This window comes from Phaenicophaeus curvirostris, chromosome 11 (assembly GCF_032191515.1).
Source record: "Phaenicophaeus curvirostris isolate KB17595 chromosome 11, BPBGC_Pcur_1.0, whole genome shotgun sequence".
NCBI classification, from domain to species: domain Eukaryota; kingdom Metazoa; phylum Chordata; class Aves; order Cuculiformes; family Cuculidae; genus Phaenicophaeus; species Phaenicophaeus curvirostris.
This window is the reverse complement of record NC_091402.1, coordinates 18,593,248-18,616,686: the sequence shown is the minus strand read 5'-3', so window position 1 is coordinate 18,616,686 and position 23,439 is coordinate 18,593,248. Positions and strand designations below refer to the sequence as shown.

General features: G+C 37.2%; 1 protein-coding gene across 1 annotated transcript in view; it reads right to left on the bottom strand.

Annotated features, from left to right (window-relative positions):
* ARHGEF3 (Rho guanine nucleotide exchange factor 3) overlaps positions 1–23,439 on the bottom strand; it is a 96,709-nt gene that overhangs the window by 64,616 nt on the left and 8,654 nt on the right. The window contains exons 2-3 of the mRNA XM_069865928.1: positions 20,044–20,142; positions 6,861–6,927 (exon numbers count right to left, since the gene is read on the bottom strand). Coding sequence (XP_069722029.1) covers positions 6,861–6,927; positions 20,044–20,132 — 156 coding nt within the window. The 5' untranslated portion in view covers positions 20,133–20,142. The remainder of the gene's footprint in view (positions 1–6,860; positions 6,928–20,043; positions 20,143–23,439) is intronic.

The following is a 23,439-nucleotide window of genomic DNA, read 5'->3' as shown; positions in this document are numbered from 1 at the left end:
TAAAAGGGGATTCAGGTAGGAGTCATAATTACCAGACGCTGAAAGAAATCACAAATAATTATCTACTGTGTAATAAATTATGGTGTTTACTTCCCCTGAAAGTATTCCACAATACTTCAAGCGCTGAAAAGCATGAGGCTAATCTGGGACTTGGAGTTAATTCAGGTCTTAAGCTGCTGCAACTGAGTAATTCCACAAACCAACAGAGCTTTACCTGCTCATATCATGCAAGGATGAATTCCACTCTAAGAGAAGTGCTTCAAAACTTTGTTTAATAAATTATTTACAGGTAACTGAAGATTCTTTAATGTGCAAGGCTAATAGCTCAGTCTAAAAATGAAGAAAAAAACCTGGAAATGGCCATGCTCTAGGAAACCAAACATGAATAAATATAAAAGTTAGAGATATATCACCCCTAGGCAAACAATAAAAGGAATTTTAAAAACAGGAGTTATTGCCTTTTTCCTTGGATTAAATTAATTAGTAGTAATATTTCACTTTTTAATTAAATATTCGATATCCTACAAATTATATTAACTTTATATATCTATACAAACAAGTAGAGGTAATTACTTCACATACCCTACATCCTTACACCTGACTCTTGATCTGTCCCCATCCTGTTCAACCTTTTGTAATTTGCATAGCATCAACAAAATACCAATATATACCTTAAAATTGTTTCTAAAAGGTCGGTTACTCAGACTGAGTGACATCAAATTCAGCTGGATAACAGCATCACCCGTTAACCATTACAAGTTTCTGAAACAAAGTCAAAGGAAATCATAATTTCACATCACGTGTTCTCAAAGCGCAGCCACTGGTGGGGTGGAGGGAAACAAATACAAAGAAAATGGTAGAATTTGGTTTGAGTTAAATTGAACAGGGGTCAAGTTCATCTGCTGTTGAACAAAGAAAAGAACAGCAAATGACAGCAGGAGTACAAGGTAACACCCAATCTATGATTAAAGACAGGAAATCTGCTATATAACAGAACATCAAACTCAGCCAAAGAGAATGACAATTGGACCTATCTACTTCATCACATGTTGCTTCGAGCTCAGTATTGTTTGTGTGTGCAAAATAGCTGGTGTGACAGCTTTATAGCATATACAGAATATTTCTACTATAAATAACAAACCACACCCGGAACAAAAATAAACTCGTTATAAAACTCAGAATTATCCATAAAATAAAGCCCTACCATGTTAAGAGAATGATTGCATAAAGCTTTTTTTGAGAAAACATCTATTGTGTGAAAAGATAACATGAAACTATAAGAAATCTTACCAAATGGGGGATTTCACACTTTCTTAATTATCAGAAAACCTCAAAATATTAATTGAATAACTGAGCTTTAATAAACAGAATAGCTACCCTTTACAACACAAATAATGATGGAAAAGCCTTGCAGATGTAGAAGCTTATGACAGCCTCTTCATTCCAAGAAAGCGTTAGCCAAGTGCTCTATAAGCACGCCTCAGAACTCCCACCCCAAAAAACATATAAGCTAAAGTGTATTTTATATAACTAAAACATAATTAACTTGAAAGCAGCCCTGTAAACGAGGAAACTGGAAAGGTTTAATGGTATGTACTTCACTTACCTATGATTTCAGATACAAAAACTGTGGAAGTTTAATAAAACAGCTACTGAATTAAGGGAAACATTGCAAACTCCTAAGCACTACAGCACTGTCTAGATAGCATGGCCAGTAACAGCACATAAAACATACACACGTTTTTCTACCTGAGTCCAAATCTACTAGAAACCTGGCAAAGTCTCAAGGCCAGTCTGTATCACACTCCTTTATAACTAACTCATTCTTAAATAACGCATACATGTCTCTCCAGCACAAGTTCAAGTACGACTGCACGTGAAGAACCTTGTAATTTATACTTTTGATCCTACAAAAAAAACTCTGCTGAGTCAGCGCACGTTTGGAATAATCCCTTCTTGAATTCTTCTAAACTAACTGGTGAGCTGGACACACTGAGTATTCAGTGTATACATTAAGAACACAAGAATTCTGAAGTGTGTTTTGGAACTGCAGATGGAATTGACCGCTATCCAGTTACGCAAATGCCACACAATGAATTTCTGATAGCATCTCTATTTGTTTGCCAACATAAACATTGCTGTTCCAAGAGAAATTAGCCTACTGACTAATCATCAGCACTTCCAATGGTTTGCTCAAAAACAAAACCAATAATAAGCTAAAACATTTAAAACTCCGCCCATAAATTAACCATGGAGACATCAAAAACAGCTCTTTTACAAATGAAAATGAGTGTTCAGACTATCTACTTGCTATAGTTTCTAAGCTCTAGTCTTCTGAACTAGAAATTGTGTACGATGGAAGAGAATTTTTAACACTCCTACCGCACCTACATTACTCCTATCAAAAGTCTGAAATAGTTTCCCTGCTCCTGCATCGCTCCAGAGACAGAACTGCAAGGCTACAGAGACACTCGGCTTCTACCAAGTTCATTATATAGGCTCTATGTTTACAGCATCCATCTTCTAACACATTAAAGCAGAAAGATTCATAGAATCACTTCTTACTACTTCTAATACCAGGTATCAGAGACGTTCTGGTGAAAGATAGGTCAATGTTGGACAGAGGCACAACAGCACCTCTGCAGCATAAAAGAAACCCTGAACTAAGACAGTGAAAGAGAAGTGCTAGGGCAATTAAATTCTGAAACAGAAGAGTTTGCAACACACTGGAAGAAGAGGAAAAGATCTAAAAGGAGCAAGTGGAGCATAGGAATACATCATTTGTTAGAATGGAGAAAAAGGAATATGGAATTTGTACTTTCTCTTTTCAAAGATAAAGAGGGGAGTGAGACAGGCCAGGGATCAAGCATCAACCCAGCGTCTCTTTAACCTGCTGCAGGAGGTGAGAAGAAACCAAAGGACTCTCAACAGAGGGAAAGAATCTGACACATGAAGGAACTAGTTTCTGACTGCAAATTCATAATGGATTTAGTATAATAGCTGTCAATTATGCAAAATAAAGTCACCCGCACCACCTCACAGAGGAGGCTATTTAAATTGTGCATACAAAATACAAGTACCTTACCATAAACCAACATGCACTTATTAATGCATATGATAACTTGTGTTTTAAAAACCGTATTGGTCATACTATGAGATAATGGTATTTAAACACATGTGACCCAGAGCCATTAGAGTACAATTCTACTTCAGGTATGAATAAAGGCCTGTCTGATACCACTTCTGATAAATGTCTATTATGGGCAACACCATTGCTTAAGCAAACAACTTTCAGTGTATATAGGCATTAAGTAAAACCAGTCAGAAACCAGGAGAGGTGAAGAGGTGCTTTATGTGGTAGTGTGCAATTATGCAACTTGTGTGATTAATCACCAAGTTAAAGCTAGAAAATAACTTCTCTTTTAGTAACTTCTATCGTGTTTAGAATCACACAGCCCGAAGGGAACAACTGAAGTCTGCCAACCTACAAAACCAAACATGCTGGTTTGTAAATACTGTCTGATAAGTGTGGAATTCTTTCCATCTAGCACGAAAGACCTTCTTCCCCCACAAACACACTTGCAGCAAAACTAGCAAAGAAACCACTTACATATCTAGAGCTGACCTTCAGGATGTTTAGAACATTTTTATGTGAGGTTTCTCTTAAATTAGATGAGCCTTCCTCACAGGTGACCACATCTGCAGCTTGGTTAGTTCAATGCTTTTGCGAAACTAAAAAGGAAACAAAAAGGGAGGAAATAGGAAGAAACCTAGTTTCAGTAAATTATCTTCAATCTTCCAGCAACTGCACTCCAAATCCATGCCTCAAACTATATCAAGTAGAGAAAGTTGGTTTATATGTCACTATTTATTTTTATCACTGAAGTTCTTGAGCCAAATTTGATGTGTAGGGAGGAAAAAACGTAGAGAAACTGTCATAATAGTTCAGATGTTTGTTCAAAATACGCAGGAAATTATGTTAGGAGAGTAAAATAGAAGCAATAAGCACAGACAATACCATCCTCTTCAGTTACACCTACAAACTGAATGCTCTTCATCAACCAGGTAACTGCTTTTCTTCTGATTGTCTGGTATTCACAGCCACCTACACCATCATCACATCCACAGTGGGACCACTACGTACCACTACTTTTGCAATCATACCTAAATGCATCATTAGAAAAAAAAAAAAATCATTTACAGACTTTTGGTAACACGAGCCCACCATTCACATAACTAAGTCTAGAAAATTATCCTGTTGGCAAAAACAGAAAGCGGGTGATTTTAAGGGAGCAGAAGGGAGAGAGCTGAAGAAGCTGAAACCTGGAACTCCTCAGGAGAGATTCTTAGTCTTCTTGAATTCAGGATTTTCTTATAAAGAAGCCCGAATACTCTTAACTATGGTAAAAAAATACACTAATATGTGACTCAAGACTATCATAACTGCAAAACAACCACAGAAGCTTTAATCCTGACATCTTCTAACTGTGTATGCATGACTGTACAAGTGTAATACTCATTTGAGGGGAAGCTTTATTAAATAAAACTGTTTCCCACACTGCATGTTAACACAATACATAATTTCTGCATACACAAGGAGCAGCATATTAAACTGCTCTCTCTTACGAATTAGAACTAAACGCTGGTGCTGAGGAAAGCCTTCTGCCTGCATCAAGGTTTTAAGGAACGTATGGTATGGGGATGCAAAGAAAGAGTGAGGGTTAAAGGCAACCAGAAGGCCAAAATAAGTCTAATACCAATCTTATCTGTGCTAAGGTCTGTGCTTTTCTTTCGTTTATGCACGTTATTGACCTGCTTCAGAACTGCCTCATCCCATTCTTACCAAGCCCTGGCCACAAATTGCTCCCCACTTACATAGTGTCTTTACCTTCTCAGAGTCAGTATTTACAAAGGCTGAACTGAGAAGTCCAGTCTTTTATAGAAGACTTCTGCCTCCACTCCACACTTCCATCCCTCTTCTTTCACACTTAATAGCTTTCTGCCATTTCTGTATCTTATCCCTCTCCGCTCCCTCTCACGACATCTTTCACTCCTCTTCACCTTCCCCATCCTGACTATCCCCTCTTCCCAATTTGCAGCTTCCTCCTCCTTCCCTCTCCAGTCCTACACCCAGTATCTTCCTTTACTTTATTCCTTTTCTACTTCAAGTACCACATCCACCACCTCATCTCCTGTGTTCTGGTTTTCCCATTATATTGTCCCTCCAGTTCACAATATTCTTGTCTCCACAGGTTCTGTGTTCCTTCCATCAAAACTACAGTTCTCACTATGAATACCTTCCCACTAAAACAGTCTGTTTGCTGGACACTTGACGATACAATCTCCTCAAAGACCAAATTAACCTGATGCTTTGTATATATGCAGGAGGAGCATATAGCAGAGAGTTTGCACTGCTTGATAACTTTAAGCCTAAATTTTATCTAAACTAGGATTTATTTGTTCTTGGGGGAGTAAAACAAAAAAAAAAAACCAAAAAGCCAAACGACAAAACCAAAACTCTTCTCCCCACTGACATATAAAACTACCCAAAGTCCTGGAAATAACCAGTACCATTATCTAAAAATGACAGTATTGGTAGAAAAACATGTATGATATCATCTTACCATGGAAATCTCCGTTGAGAGAACTAAATATGATCTCTAACCATAGGGCTCAAAGTAGCTGCTCAACACGGAAAAAAGACTTCTGATAAATTCAATTTAAGTAAGGAAAGGAAGAGAGAAGTGCAGAGGAGTTTCTTTGGTACATGTTTAGTATTGGCAGCTTCCTTATCTTACTTTGAGGTTTACGTTGGTGTATGCTCAAGGATGCTTAAAACATGCCTACTTGATCAGCATGATACAGACACATTTAAAACCAGTGAACTGACGGCAAAGTGCAAATAGGTAGATGAACACAACATTGCAATTTGGTGCTTAACCACCATTTTCTTTTATGTTTTGTTTCTCTTGCGGTGATCCTGTATTATAGTGTGTAATATAGAAATAGCATAAGTGTTTAAAGAAACAGATATGAGTAAGTCGGATCCAGCCTTCCTTTGACCTAAAGGCTGCAGTAGCACTATGACTTAGATACAACAAGCAGTGACAACTCCTCCTCCTAGACCACATCCCAAGCTACAGTACTTAACACACACAGCAAACACACCACTGCTGTTCGAACACCACCAATATCACATTAGGTTTTTCAACAAATGGTGTAGAAGGCTTCACAGGACATAGGGGACACAGAGGGAACAACAAGGCACTCTGAAAGAATTAATCTGCATAAGAAGCACACCTCTAAAACCTGAACATGAATAAAAAGCTTCTGATACCATTGACCAATATTAAAGTTCTAAGTTTCACTTGCTTCTGTGTCCTTCTGAATTTATTTCCTCAGTCAACCAAACAGAAATATAACCTAGGCCCTTCTGCCTTGTAAGAAATCCATGTAATATTTGTTATCATTCTCCAACTGTATTTCTGCAAAATTCACAGCTACAAGTTTTCAATAAGCAACTTTACAGATATCTATATCAAACCAGCACCATAAAAAAGTACATAACCAGTTGAGTTTTCCCATTTTCAGATATGAAAACACATCCATTTGTTTTTCTTTTTAAATCACTTACATTAAATTATCTCCACCACCTCTCATAATTAAATCAGCCAATCACATAGACAAAAGCTGTCTTTTTAGACAGCCTCTCAGGAGGTCATAATGTTCAAAGTTCCGTTTTATAAACATTTTTCCATAATTTTAGTACTTGCAGACCATGTTTTAACAACAAAGTTACACTGCAGCAGAATGAAGCAGGAGGAAATGTTAGAATAAGAACAAAACACCACCAAACTTACCCCTCTGAAATTCCAGCCCTTGGTAGACGGAAACAAGGAAAAATTGTTCTGTTGCTGTTGTTTCGGCCTGCAAGATGAGACAAGGAAAAGTGTTTATGTTTTCAGCTGTCATACTTTCTATATCAATAAAAGAGTGACAGTGGAGGAAGAAAAGAAAAACACAGACTTCAGGTACCAAGACACCTTAGATTTCCATGGCTGTACTCTTGACAGGCTTCTTTCTTCAGTTTAGTTATATGTTTTAATTCAGATTGAGAGCTAAGGGACATAGCAGCCTTAAACACCTTCAGAGAAGCACTGACTTGATGCCTGACAACAACTTATTCCTCCTGCTGATTGTAAACAAGCAGAAAAAACCCTGACCTGAACAGTGTGGGTCTATGAAGCTGCAATTATGCCACATGAGGTGCAGTTTACCAGCTGTAGTAGATGGGGACACTAAAGAGCCTTTAATCCTAGCAGAGAAGCTATGCAAAGCACCAACATAAAGTAAGCTGGCCATATCCGTGTGTGACGCTAAAGACCAGAAAAGCTGACTTCGGTTTTTACTCATTCTAAAACCTTTCTTCCACCCTATAATTATCGCTGTACAATTACTTCTGAAAAGTAACCGTAACATTCTCCACTTTGCTCTTAGTGAGGGCTTTTCACCAGTAAGATCTTAAATTACTTCACAAAGGCAGGCAAACATTGCTGAGATTTTACACATGAAGTCAGATCAAAGCTTGACTGACCTGTTAAGTTGACCAAACCAAAAAATAGTTTGGTGGCAGGACCTAAAGTGCTGAGCACACCACAACTCCAACCATGCAATTATACAGATTACCAAAGTGATCACAAATAATAACAGGAATACAAAACATTGGTTATAAAGCAGCAAATTAAATGACTGCCTGTCAAACCCCACTGTCCAGCAATAGCAGGACAGATGTTTTGCAGTTAAAGCAGTGCACTAACACATGAAAGATCTGGGAGTTGTTCTTGCTCTTTATAGATCCTGAAGGACTCCAACAACTGTCTCCTGGACTCTTTCTGCAGAGTCAGGACAGCAATAGTTCTGCCTTTTCTTCTGCCTTCCCTATTTAGTGTAAAATATTTGGTGTACAGACATGTTTACCAATAATAAGTCATCAATGGCACAAGCAGGTAGCAGATAGAACTAACTAAAAAATTAGCTCAAAGATGCAAAGAGAGGACAAATTAATAGGTATTAACAGCAATGAGCAGATCTGACTTTTAAAGGCACATGTCTAAAATAAATTGTTTGGATTCTACTGTACTGCTTTTTCAGCTGTCAAGAACAAGACCAGGATGGTTCCTATAACACTCCTGAAATACACTGAACAGGTGTCACAGACTAGACCAAGAAAAGGAAGCACATCATATATGTTAGGGAAAGAGATGAGTTCCTCCCTACAATTACTTGCAACAGTAATCTCAAAGCCATAATCTACAATCCTTGACCCTCCTTATAGATGGATCATTTTTCATTTAGCTGAAAGGTACCAAAATATTTTCTCCCTAGTACTACATTTTCTCCCTAGTACTACAGTTTCAAGAACAAAAGACTAGAAAGAGGGACTACATAGGAACTCTGTAGACTGTGGGAGGGAGGAGTTCATGAAATCTGTCAGTTTGGAGATCGCTGTGGAAAGTTTACCTTGGAAAAGCCTGAAACCAAGTCCCACCAGTCTGAGAAAAGTGCAAGTGGAGGCCTGCCACTTGGAAAGGCAGCCCTTGACTTGACTCTCAACCACGTGTATCTGTTTGAGCGTCAAATTCCTTCTCCTCCCCTTTAGTAGAAGTTTTAACTGTTCATCTTCCATTTGATCTTTAAGCTCCAGCCTTGCAAAAGCCCTGGAAACGGCATCTTCACATCTTAGTAGCTCAGATGTACCTTAGATCCCTCTAAACATTTACCGGGGAATGACTGAACTATATTGACTTGCTTGCCTGCTAGTTTCCCAGTGATCCTGCTGCTCAGTAAGGATAATTTGGAACTTTACTGAACAAAACATTTACTACTACAGAAACTTTTGACATTACTTTATCTCTAATAATAATAATACCTGTTGGACAAATATATCCATATTGAAATCTTTATTTAGATACAATTTTCAGACACTAAATTAACATGCCTCCCAGAATAAAACAGTGGAAGTTTTTGTACAACCTTTATTTTGCTCTAGGTTAGTTACATAATGACAATCAATAAGCAAAAGTACTTCAAACAATCTAAAGACTACGACACACACTGAATATTTTAAAGTTCCTATTACATCTACTAAAAAGAATTTTATCGGTCTTGAAGCATGACAATGAGATAAATGAATAATTTAATAGCAGTTTATATTAAGCTCACGTAACTGTTACATCTTCATCAGATCCTGCAGTCTTTCTGTATATAGAAGCATTGACTACAACAATAGTTTCTTTCAAAATGGATATCCAAGTTGTGTGTTTTGTTTAAAACACTCAGCTGCTACATCTGTTTAAATATAAAAGCGCATTTCACAAGTCTACATGAATATTCACTCAGCTAATAAAAGGAAAGCTCAAACCACTCACTCAGAGACAAGCTGTGGTAAGTAAAAATTCTTTTCCATCTGCAGAAGTAAAGGTTGTTGCTACATCTGTGAATATTTTATGAAGATACTGTTAAATAATAAATATTACTTACTGTTCAGAACTGTTCTTTGTAATGTCATCTGCTCAATCTACAAAAAGTGTACACTGATATACTGTTCATAAAAACACATTTATTTTAACATATTGAGACATTTGTGATAATAATTACACACACACAAAAAAAAGGGGAAAAAAAATCAAAGTGGTATACCTGAGATATGCAAGAGCATTTTTAGCTTTGAACAATAGTTTTGAACAACAGTTATTCTCTTAGATGTTTGAAGCTATGGATAATAATACATTAATGTTCTGGAAAAGCAGGAAAACCAAACATGGTTAGACCTACTTAATAAAAAACACTGAGTCTTCTACTTGAAATCTCAAACACCATTTCTCTTCTATACTAGGCCTGTGCATTTGGGCGCTAAAATGAGACTGTGAAATATTTAACTTATTTTAAGACGGATAAAAGCAAATCTAATACAGTAGAATTTGTTTCAGAAAAGTTTTCAGTTCTTATGGAAAGTTTACTTGATACAGTTTTCTTCCTAAAGGCAAAGCATCTCATAAAGATTGTGTGTATGTTTGATTTGTCGGCATCCTACCCTGCAGACGTGAGCTCTTCAAGCTCCTGTAGCATCGACTGATAGACAATGCGGGTGGAAACCAACCAAGCCCTTAGGTGAGCAAGATGGGATATTTACTGTCTTCAAAGAAATGAAAATATCCACCAAGGAAAACACGACTGATTTTTACTAGCTGGGCTGACTTCCTGAACACTAACATAATCTTTTATTGCTCTACTATAACGAACTATGTGTCATAAACACATTAAGAAAGAAAAACAGGCCTTGTGAATCTGGATATATGCAGATGAAAGGATTCATCACTGAAGCAGGTACATGTACCATAGAGCTGCCCCACACCTATTCTCTCCCATGCTTTCTTCAGAACAAGTAAAGTTGTACATTTTGATCTAAAAATCAGATATTCCTCATGACATAACATTTCATCTTCTGAAGAAATACAGGCCTAATCTAATTTCTAATCTAATTTCTTCATCTGTAACTACTGCAGGTTAATGCAGAAATTATGGCTGACATTCACCACTATAAAAGCATCACCCTTGACATGGATGAACTCTGTTCACAACTGAAAAAGAAAGCCCTGGCTACCAGCCAACAGGAGGATACAGGGTTTTCTGCTGTTTGAGAAAGATATAGCTGCATTAAGGCTGTGGAGGACAAGAAGAGTCCAGTATTGTTTCTATAACAAAATGTCACTGTTTTACAGTAAAACTACCTAATCAAGCCCTAAAATGCTTTCAAGTTTAAATGTTTATTCATATCATAAACACCAGACTGGTTTCCCCTTTGTTCTGAATGGAAGTGAAATAAATACAAACAAGGCAACTATATGCACAAAGGCCAGTTTACATGTAAGAGGCAAGGCAGATTTAAGAACAAGCAGTTTCAATAAATAGTGCATCCTCTATATCAGGATATTCTGTTTAATACAAACACTGACAAACTTATTTCTGCAAAAACCAGAAGAGTTTTTGAAGGCAATTTATAAATAGACACTGGAGTCAACAAAGAGTGACCTCTACCATGTGACTTCTGTGATCTCGATCCTCATCACACAGTGAGGTCAGAAGGCTATGAAGATAGTTTTATCTTCAATAATTATGTAACGGCATTTACGTAACAAATCATACCATTAAGAGAAGTGAAGTTATAATTCCCAAGTAGAAGGTTTTGTACAACATACTTGGCACTGGAAGTTCTTTACAACATGAAACATTTAAAACTGGTGCCAAATTTTACACCCAGTGTTTCTAACAGTCTTTGTTGGTCTGAGGGACAGTACTTAAGCAATATATTCAAAGGATGTAGGTACTCTAAAAGCAAACACTCCTTTCATAAAACCCAGATTTTTATGTAATAGAATGACTTACTATTCAAGTAAGGAAAAAACACACACCTGCACCATTTCCATCATTTCTGAAGGGACATTTAAACTGAGATGCAAAAGCAAAATGTTTTCAGTTGTCAGATATTATTCACAGCTGGGTTCCAGTGGGAACATTTTGTGCATCAGTGTTGTCATAGTAATTACTATAGAAACCCCTGAATGCGATGGAGTAAAACCTGTTGAAACTATCGTTCCATTAAAGCTCCATTCAACTCAGGACAGAAAATGTTCACTTATCTCTACTTCTGCCAGCAACAAGTTATGTTTTCTAGTCTCTTCAATAAAAAATGCACCAACTACCTTACAGTAACTTCAGCTCAAGATCTTTTTACAGAAAACTTTGATAATTTTGTTACAAGTACAGAATCCTATAACTGAAAAATAACATTCTACCAGCGATGACTCTGAAGGTGTATATTTTTAATTTGGTCCCAAGTCGAAGTACTTTCATTTCTAATATATGGTAGAAGACAGACTCTGACATGCTAGTTATGACTACTACTTTTAGGCTCATTGGTTGCTGAATGTTAGCAGTTGCACAATTGCACACTCTTTCATTCTTTATTTTCAGCAGGTCTTTGGGGTTTTTTTTCCAAGACATTCAACACTATTATGGATCCTCTGCAACTTTTTTTAATGCCATGCCTTTATCACAGGGCACATTTATCTTCGCTCTTACTCTTGCTAATAACTACAGCATTTGCTTTCAAACAAGTATATTAACTAGGTTTAGGAAAAACATACACCGCAGTATTTCATTATAAAACCTGAGGAACTTGCTAATTACAAAAACAAGAGAACAGGCTTTTCCAGTCTGAACACAGAAAGCACCAGAACACAAGGACAATATTCCTACTTACTACAGCAGATGAAATAAGACTCATAAATCACAAGGGAAGAAATCAAACAGATGTTGATTTGATCAATGATGACGCAAAATTATTTACAGTTTCCTTTATGATCACTGATACCAGAACCACTGTTGGTAGCCATCAGAGTGACAGAAACATAAGGTAAATGGTCCTACGTTTTTTGAATATGTGAAAAATATTTCTAAAGCTAAACCATTGGATTTTTTTACAGTTGCTGACACCATATCTCTTGATCTGCACAGCACGTCTCATTTCCAAATCCATCAAAAATGCTGTTCAATGGTTCTATGAAAAACTGATATGGAATGAGTCCATCCAATATTCTCCCCGCCTCCAACTACAGTGGGGTCTTTTGCACTAAATAAGCTCAGTCTTGCAAGTCTGATGCTCCAGCATGGGCTCTTTGTTAAGGGTCATGATTAACAAGAAGCTGCTTTCTCATTCCTGAGAGTACAGTGGCCCCAGAATTAAGTGAAGCAGCAGCCACATCCTGTGCACAGCAGGTAACCTCACGATCTCAATCTGAGTGTAAAGAACAGATATATAGCACATGGTAACACCAGAGGCATCATCTTGTTGCAAGCAGACACCACCTCTTAGCCCTCATGCGCTCACTTGAATTGCAAGGGGCAGAGCTGATGAAATTTGGTTTCCTGTGACAGCAGGACTTCTGTTCCATCCCACACCTCAGCACGCTCTCTGTCCTTCATTATCTCTGCGACACCCTTGCCACGAAGAGGCTGTGGTTAGCTCAGAGCAACACATCTGCTGGTAGCCTCCTGCCAAGGGGACATCAAATGGCTATGCTCAGGCAGCCTTCCTCACAGCAATGGTACTGATTGGGGTCTCCCGCCTCTATCCACACACAATTATGTTAAAACTTGAGTTTATCTTTATTAGTTCTGATATTTTGTGTATCTTTTTTTAAAAAGAAACTGAGCAAGGGGTTGACAAATCACTGGCAAGACACAGACAGCGCAGTCATATGCTATTTCCTGAGGAAACTAAGCTTTCTTCAAACCACACGTGTACATCTTTCTGCTGATCTGACAAGCAAAGTAAATGGTTTCTTAACTTCCAGCTCCCACCTCCCCGTATGCCCTGCTGAGAAAGACAAAAGTTGGTGGGGTTTGGTTGGCTGGTTTTTGAACTCAAAATGTGTCATAATTTTTTTCTTGAAGTAAAGCTAGGGAAAAAGGAAAAAAGTCGGTTCTTACTACTTTAAATTTAAATATTCCAGTCTTACGTGAACAGTATACACACACATTATGAACAAAAAATCCAGGAATAACCTTCAAAGAGGAAAAGAAGAAATGGCTCAGATGCTAGGAGAATTTACCATTTCAATACCTTGACAGAGATGCTAAAAAACTACTATGAAAACAAGCAGCATATTATTAAGTCCTCCAAAACAAAGGACAAACAGCAGTAAGTGTGAGAGGTTTGGCTAAACCTCAAGTGGAATTAAAACATTATACATTTTTTTAATTAAATACCCTACATAGTCACTCATAGTCCTGACAGAAAAACAAAACTAATATCTATTCAGATATGACTGGTAACTACAGCCCCCTGCTGCACAAAATATAAAACTTGTAACGCAGTTACCCGTCACTCGCTCTATCACCTTCCTGTAAATTATTGATTTCTCTCATTTACACCCAAAATCCTGATGGCAAGCGATAACAAAAGAAATTCAATTTCCTCACAACTCCCCTACTCCAGTAAATGGAAAATGAAAAGGTTCTAAATGGACAGGTATTAAGCAGCCTAACCACTGTACCACATATGAGAACCTTCCCTTTAAATTCCTCTCTCCCCGTGTTTAATAATATTTTTTCAAGCTGTAAATTAACTAAAAATTATAGTTTTTAAACATTCTTCAGCTCTTTAAAAACTAGACACATTTCATCATCTTTATGAACATCCCACTTATTTGTATGTCAGAGAATAAAAGCCATGTCACTAGCCTGTTTGCTAATACACATTTATAAACAAAGTACCCTCGAGGGCAGGCTAAAGGTGTTGTTACCTCTCCCCTGGATAAAAACTTCTTGACATCGAATTGGAACTAATTAGGTATTTCAGAAACGTTTGTTCTAACTCCCTAGGCTAACAACTATATATATAAAAAAAAAAGACACACAGGTAACAGTGAAAAAAGGAGGTGGAATACAATAGTGTCATAACCAAGCACGTAGCAAATGCCTCAAAAGAAGAAATATCAAATAGATATTTGAAGCACGACCTAGAGGCAATATAACCACATGTACAAAACACAGGTGACAAGTTTATCCAGGAATCTCAGAAGGGATCTTTTTTCACCAAAAAAAAAGAAAGAAAGAAAATGAAGAAAAGAGCCCCTGCAAGAAAAATACCCCACAAAATAAATAAGTAGTGGAAGCCCTAGCAAACCGCCTTTTGAAACATGCAGTTGATAACTCTCACCTCTGCTTATATCTAGTCACGCAGTCCCAGAATAAAGGAAAGGGCAGGGGGGTGGCAATGAGAGGAAGGAAAAAAAAACAGAAATCAGAAGGATACCAGTGAATTCAACACTGAGAGCAACTTGTTCCTGTGCCAGGCTGAGAAAACACTCTTTCTCAATTTCGAATCAAGCCTGCCATCTCGTGGGATTCAGATTCAGGCCAGCATGCAGGCTGGACACTATCCTTCAAGGCAGCAATGAAGACTTTTTCTTGATCCCTACCAGGATGAGAAAAAGCAATCCCTACAAAGTTTTGCAAGACATGATGATCAAACATATGTTCAGACTTGTATTTGCCTCTGGGGCGTGCTTTCTTCAGTTACAAAGCCCATTTCAGAGTGCATGAGACTTAAGGCAGCAGTTGGCGGAAACTCTCACTTTAACCATTTCAGCACATCCTCATCCCTCACTGTTTCTGGGTGTGCTACAGAAGCTGATATGACTCATCCTTTCCATGTTCTACATCATCTTCATCCACTTCCTTTACAGGGCTGGCGCTCAGGCTGGAAGTCCAAATGCAAATGATTCTTTCACAACAATTTCCAATTCCACTACTCCTTTTATGGGCAGAGTATTCCATAAAATAAACTAGGAAAGTTAAGTGAGATAGAGGTGAATTTTTTTTAAATAAGTTTTATAAATCTTTATCTGCGTTATTAAAATTGTCTGTCATAATTGTTAGGTTATGTAAAATACCCTGAATATTCTTCAGCTTCCCAAGAAGATTATTTCCCATCTTTGCAATAGCTAATTCAAGGCCTCTTGCAAATAAGATTAATTTTATCTAGCTATCCAAAGTACTAATCTGCAATTTATGGGACTTCCTTTTTGCAAACACTGTAACCTTGTATTCTCCAAACATGTATGTGCCTTTAGTAATCACAAACATCTGCAGTTAACTGCACTTGACTACAGCCATTTAATTCACTTCTTCAGGATAACTCATTTCTACTGACTGGACAAGGATATAGGAGAAACAGGGAAAGTTGTTAAACTTGTTTCTCTTCTCACTCTAATTCCAGACACATAATTCTTCCTTCATCAGTTGGCAGCTGGCAAAAGCTGCAACAGAATTATGATGATTTATGTCACGAAACCTTGCTTCCCACACAAGTTACTTGTATATCTGTGAGCTACAGTAGGCAGCGATGTAGCTACCCTGTTCATTAAGGAAGAACAGTTGTGCATTAAGGTGAGTATCTAACATGTGGTATCTACATACTACTTCATTATGAAAATGCCGATTTTTCAGCTGCTCACCACTGCTTTCCTATCTTTTACTCACACTGCAGTCACAAGCATGTTAGTTCAAGCATCTTTTTAATCTTAGTTGACCCTGTTATTCCTATTTGTTTTTTAAATAGCTGACTAATTAGTTAAAAACAAGCTTCAAATACAGTTTGCACAATATCCCAGAATAACTACTTTTGCTATACAAAATAGTTTCTGAATTTTGAAGCTCAGATAAAACAGTAATCAACTGACATTAACATAACCCTTACGATCAAGGAGTGATCCGCTATCTAGCCACTAGGCAGAATTGTAGAACAATCTTTCTTATTAAATAAAATCACATTAAAAAGTAGCTGTGTAACTGTAGACATAGTAGGTCTTAAATAAGTGAATGACTAAAAATAGGTTTAGCTCAGCAACAGCTGTTAAGAACCTAGTAAGAAAGCACTTCACAACTGAAATCAAAGCTCAGCCACTATGGACAGAACGGATTGTATTACAATAGAAATCCTACATAAATATGTATAGGCATATAATATGCTTTCTGTAAAGTGTAACAGTGCAGGGAAACACTTAGGCCAGCCTGACTCTTTCCCTTCACCTATCTTCCTCCCCCCACCTTCCACCCTGCACATTTGTTTGTTTTAAAGGCTAACATGCATTTCTTGACTTTTTGCTGCCTACTATTTTGGTTTTCCTCTTGCTTTTCCGTTTCTTTTATTTTCCATTACCTGCAACATAAGAAAAAGCCAGCTTCCTAAAGAAAATGTGCTGTTAGAAGCAGGCTAACATAATGAGTTAGTGCCCTCAGCATTCCAGTCATCTTTTCAGAGGAAAAGCTTTTAGGTTAATTTTCACTCTTGTCCTAATAATTTACTAACAAGCTAATTTTACAGTGAAACAATCCCAGTAAAGTTGACAGAACTGTGTGCTGTTGATAATACTAAAAAAAAAAAAAACAGTTATCTTCACTATATCAATTTTTAACTTAACTTATGTATAGCAGCCGCATTTTGGATGACCACACCACTCTAAAACTACAGCAGAAAAAAGAGAAAATTATATCCTTGGTGTAGTGCTAGGTGATCTACTCCAAATCAAAGACAGAATGCCACTGGGATGCGGTTGTTGGGTTTTATCCTCTTTTTAAACAGAGAACTCAAGAAAAACAAGGTATTCTTCAATTAAAATTCAGTGCAGAAACATGACTGTAATTCAAGCCAAATGAAACAGGTAAGTCTTCAATAAATTACACAGATTCCAAATGAAAGCTCTCACATAAGATATCTAACATTGTTTTTGTTTCAGCTTTCCTTTCCCATGTGAGATTGAAGTATTTTTGTAATCTATAATGGCATGTGGGTACAGGTGCTAATCTTGGCTGAAAGCAGTGGCGTGCAAATAACAATCTAGCAGTTACAGTGGAAGAAAAAACAAACAATAAAGACTTAAAGAAGTTTCTGTCCTCAAACTCCATTTAAGTCATAAATACAAAGACAGTCAGAATGTGCTAGAGTCTACATATAGCAATGCTTGCCTGGTTAGTCTTAAGATTTATTGATTTATTTCTTCATGTCAGAGACAGTCTGCAGAGAGATTTGCTCCAAAATTGACAGCAACTTTGTCACAGAAATAGGAGAGCGTTGTATACTCAGAAAGCAACATGTTAGAGCATTTGGAGAAAGAAATGGAAAGCCAAGGCACCACAAACTCAGTCATGAAAGAGATCTAGGACCTCAAGTTTCAACTATTAGTTTTAAAAAGCTGAAATACTTCCCCACTTAATCCTAAGAAAAAAGATAAAGAAGTGACTAGCAAGATTTCATCCAGCCTAGAGGAAACACATTATAAATCCACGCACAATAATAAAACATGGAAAATTTCCAATTCCCCTGCACATTTGTTTTGAAAAACAACATGCCAGCCAGCTACCTTCACAGTAAGCACTGATTAATTGACATGGTTCCCACTTGCTCCCTGATGTTTTGTTCCTTTCTTGCAATTTTCAACATTTAGAAACTGAGAATCTGCCAAATTAGTAGCTTATAGTATTTCAAGGCTTTCAAGCTCTTACTTGTTTAAGCGTGGTTCCCTATTAGCTCAGATAGGAAATGGTCATCACATCAATAGTATCTGCTACATTTCTCAGTATTTCTGCTTATCAAGAACAGCTTAATTTGGATCACACGTGAGCTCTGCTGTGGTGCCCTCTGTTTATCAGGCATTTACAGCAGTCATGCTAGTACTACTACTAGCATTTTTTTGCTACTGTAATCTTGATTATGTATGTTGTGGGTGGGGGGAAAGCAACAGAAGCAAGTGAAGCATTGCAGGTCGGAGAATTTAATTAACTTCATCTTGTAGAAATACAGACTATGCAGGAAAGGAAAGGGAGAAGACAAAACGTATCGCCTGAACAAGTGTACCATGCTTTTACTGAGCAAAGTACAGAAAACCACTTATGCAACGCATGCAAATTTAGTTACAGTATTTAAGAAAACTTCATGATATACTAAGGTTATGTAGATTATTCTACCAGGAGTCTGTTCTTTAATATTTATGTCCTTGATATTAAGCATACCTTCCCATTGTTCACATTTAAAACTAAAATAGTATTAGAGTTGTTCACATATTAGTACTAATTTATTCAAGGGAAAAGATTAAGAAGTTCATCTTTTGACTGTGAGTAAAAAACACCCTCAGTCAATTATTTACTTTTCTTTCTAGGGGGTCTGAATACAAAGCCTTATTCAACATCAAAGCCTTTTATATGTATCACAAGTGGTGGTTAAATGCTGGATAAGGTCTTGCTCAGGGGTTTCAGTCTGTGGAGACTTTTGATTTGCTTGAATAATTTACACTCTTATTGCGTATTTCTAACAGTATACATCCCTAATGTTGCAAGCACCAGTCCTTAATAATAGCTACACTTGCATTAAAATGAAACAACTGAGAAGCCATCAGAACGTAAACATGTTTCAAGAATCAGACAACAAAAAACCAGCAATAAATGCATGATGCATTTGTTTCTAGCTCTGAGGACTTTCCAAGAATAGTAGTAGAATAGTAGGAGACATTTAAAAATAAACTACTTTCCCACTGCTATGATGCTGTTCATTTAATCCAACACAACAAAAGCAAAAAAAGTTTCTACACCATTTCCTGACAAGCAACCAACAGGATAGATAACATTCATTTGCTAATATTTCTTTAATTATTCAGCTTTTCAAGAGTATTTCTCAGACTACAAACATAATAGAAGTTAGCTTTATGTCCATAAGGGTGCCATGCTTCCGGTTATTAGTTTATTTGGTTGTCTTCTACATATTAAAGAATGTAACCCTAGACAAACCCTACTGAACAACACCAAGTAAAAAACAGCAGACTCTTAATGAATGACTCTCATTAACGCAGGTGAAATAGTCTCAATGCCTTCCCAACACGTTCCCTTCATGAAAACACTAAACAAGTAACTAAAAATTGACAGGGGCAGTTTTCAAAAAAAAATTGTCCTAAAGTGTAAGCATTTGTCTACATCTGCCGTTGAAGAACGCAATATTGTTTTTTCTCCAGTAAAGAATAATGTTTTTTTTTTACTAAAAAGTAGGAACTATTGAGCTTGTAATGTCTCCAAGGGCATGAATCTCAAGAGATAGCAAGCCTGCAAATACTGAAGAGTACTAGTAATAGCATCACACAAGCATAGCAACAGCATTGAGAGATTAAGACATTTGCCATATGTACCAACTGGTACACTAGTGAAGTGAACAGTTTTTCCATTGCCCATCCCCCATGACACCCTGTCCCATGATCGTCTGCTAAAAACTCAAAATGAAAATAATATATTCCCCTTCTTCCTTCACCATTGTTAAGTAACAAAAAAATAATACAGACAGTTATAACAAATAGTTCTTTTACTTAACTTCAAAATTACATCTCCCAGTATTGCGATCTACTAACCTCTTAGAAAATGAGAGGTAAAGCTTACCAAACTTTTTCTTCTTCCATTCCTCCTTTGGCACATTGGTTTATTACAGCCGGGTTCGTGACGGTAAGTCCTGAGCTTTCAGAATTCATTTTTTTTTTCCTACAAAGGAACAACATCAAAAAACATAAAAAATGCAACGTAAGTGTAGAATGTGTTTACTAATTCACTAGAAAACTGAAACTTTAACACAAAAACTTTTAAGAGCAAATACAATATGTTTTATTCACTTAAAAGTCTTAAATCAATGGAATTAATTGGATTAATAAGTTGAGAAAGATTTGGCAGTTTTGTGGACTTGCTAGTTATGCCAAACTCAACACTGATTGTCTTTTGTTTACTTTTCTGAATACATGCCAAAAGAGTTGATGTCAGCAAGCCTGTATCCAGGGCTATGCATAGGGTCAGTTATGTTAATTCAGAGCAGCACTCACAGCTAGCGTTGCCACGGAACGATCCACACACCATTGGGGAGAAAATTCCAATTCCTGATATGTCAAGATTTACAGAAGCTTTCTAGCGTATTTTCATAACTTAAGATCCTTATTAAAATAAACTTATATTACATTGATTTGCAGAAAATAGAAATTCATTCATGGCTGAGGGCAGTCCCCAAAACAGCACAGACATATTCAAATGATGGCAATAGCAGTTCCTGAGCTACAATGCTGCCAGAAGGTCTATATGGCTGAAGGCGCTTCTAGTAAACAACTTGCATGGTAAGAACAAATGAAGCCTCCAGATAAGGCAAGTTAAATTCACCATTTAACACCATTATCTTTTTCGTAACACGATCCACAATGTTAACAATGGAACTTCTTACACCTAGAGCTTTTTTAAACACAAGCATGTGTCCCATCAGTGGCAGGTTAGGCCAATCTTCACAAAACAAGTACTTGGAAGAGAATGCCAATCTTTGTTTCAAAACCTTGTCCATGCAGAGGTGGATAAGCGACCCTAGCAAGCATGTTTATCAGATACAAGTCTCAAAATCAGCAAAGAAAAATTGGTCCTGAGTGAAATTACAGTTGTCTTTTTGCCCGCCCTTTGCTGTGAACAGAGTATGCAGCACTGTCAACCCAGAGAAAACAGAATGAACTTAACAACTGAACCATTAGCCATTTGACTCCTTTTTGGATCAGTGCCTGAACTCATTCACTCCCAATTCTGAAGTTAGATCACATTGAAAACTTACGAGTGGAAAAAAAAAACCCCAAAACACAAAATCCCAAACAAAAAAAACCAAACAAACAACCCCCTTGCCCTCAGAAAACTTTAATTCTCTAAGTGGCTGAGCAGCAACGGGTATTGAAAGTTAAATTATTACTTGCCTCTCTAGTCTATAATAGTGCTGGAAGAGAGAAGCTGTTCTTAGATATGCTTTGAAGGAACTATCCAAGAGTCCATACTTAAACATCTTCAGCAAAGTTCCCCTCTTTCAGGAAGCAATTTCCTGACAAGGCAAATTAAAACTCCTGTTGGTAACAAATTGCTGCTCTACATTGCAAAAGTCCAGATGCTTCAGTAATCATGCGAGTTATGCCAACAAGAGTTTTACCTCCTCTTGCAGTCACTCATACTAGTAAGATCAAAGGTTCAAGGGAAGGTTTAAGGAAATCTATTAATTCTTAAAGTTGGAAGCTGAAAGATTCAGATTACAAAATCACAAGGTTGCTACTCAAGAAAAAAAAAACCAAACCAAAAACCAAAACCACAACTTCTACCATTCACTTGTGAACTCGTACTACCTCAGTACGAGTGCTCAGTGGATAACTGAAAAAATGGTTGGGCACTCTCCTGGCTACCCCTGGATACACCTAAACAAATACTCCATATATATTGAGACTTTCACACTGAAACTAGAAAAAATGCAGAGGATGGAAGTAGTGATAAAAATTACTGTGTTATGAACTTTTCTATGAACAAATGATGATAAAGACTGACATATAACTAAAAGAAAATAAATTAAATGTGGCATAAATCCAATTTATGTTCTCACATGTTCCACAACGAAAACCACATAAAGTAACAGAGCAAGGAATACATCTCATCAAACTTCTCAATTCCCTCATGTTCCCAGTCTAATATCCGAAAGTGTCAGTAACACTTTGTACTCCTTCCCCTCTACAACCTCAGGATCTTACAAACATCTGCTTCTGTTATTTTCTGTGACACAGGAGGAGGACATTGAGAGGCCAGCATTTATTCATCCTGAGTGCAAGATCTCATCTACCACACCTTCAGAAAAATATCCATATCTTGAATATGACAGCAGGCTTTTTGGATACCAAGAGTTATATTCTTGAAAGACACATCTCATGCTCCCTCAGCCTCCACTGCTCAGTTTCCACTAATATCACAAATCTGCCAAGTCATGCAATGCACTGGATGCTCTGCACTGCAGCAGCCAAGAGCACACTCTCTCAAAACAAGAACAGGTAGCACAAGGCATCCCTCTAACTTTCTGCCCATCAAAGAATGCTCCAGCCATACCCACTACGTAATCCCCATCTGCTGTAGCATAAACCCCTACCATCTTCAATAACTTCTGTCCGTATCAGCCAGTCTATTTCAAATCATACTTCTCTGCCCTTAATGTCTTCTGACATGGAGAAGATTGTTACAGTTTTGGGACCAAGTGTTTGTTCAGTGTTGCCATCCACCAGGAATCCTCATTCACACTTCAGAGGCTGGACCTCAATGAGTCAGACCAACTTCTGGAAAATCATCAGGGATACTCTTGTCATCCTGTTCCTGACAACAGGTCTACACAGGTCCTAGATCACTCTACCAGGAGCAACAGGTAATTAAACAGCTGATCCCCACATCACTGACAAGTTTTATGGTCTTGTCAAAATACCAGAAGTTTTTCAGTTTCTCAATGACAAATGGAAATTTGGTATAGATAACACTTTCTAAAGCCATGGATACAAAATATTACCTTTAATTCTCCTACTTGAATTTCAGTGAAAAACTCTCAGCCTGTAGATTTTATCCTGACTCAACGTTGTGACAAACTGCTCTTAGACTCTTTCTTCAGAAACAGTAACTATGTTTAAAATAAAAACTTTTCTGGTTTAAGATGTAGAAGGGGGTGTATTTTTTCAAACATTAATAATATTTTGTGGAAGTATTTCCAGTGAACACTAACTGCTTCGGTAAGGCTGTATTAAAATAATAGTGAACCGATGAGTTGTAGAAGGAAAAAGTTATTGTAAAGCTTATACTCTCTGAAAATATTGTTATATTCTAAGTGAACTACGCAAAATTAAAAGCTAACACTGGCAAAGCAAGATTGTGTTTAGAATATACTGGTTTATGATTTATTCAACTAAACAATAACACCAGCCCCAGAAATCAGCCTCCAGTAATAACAACTTAGAAAATTACATGCAATCC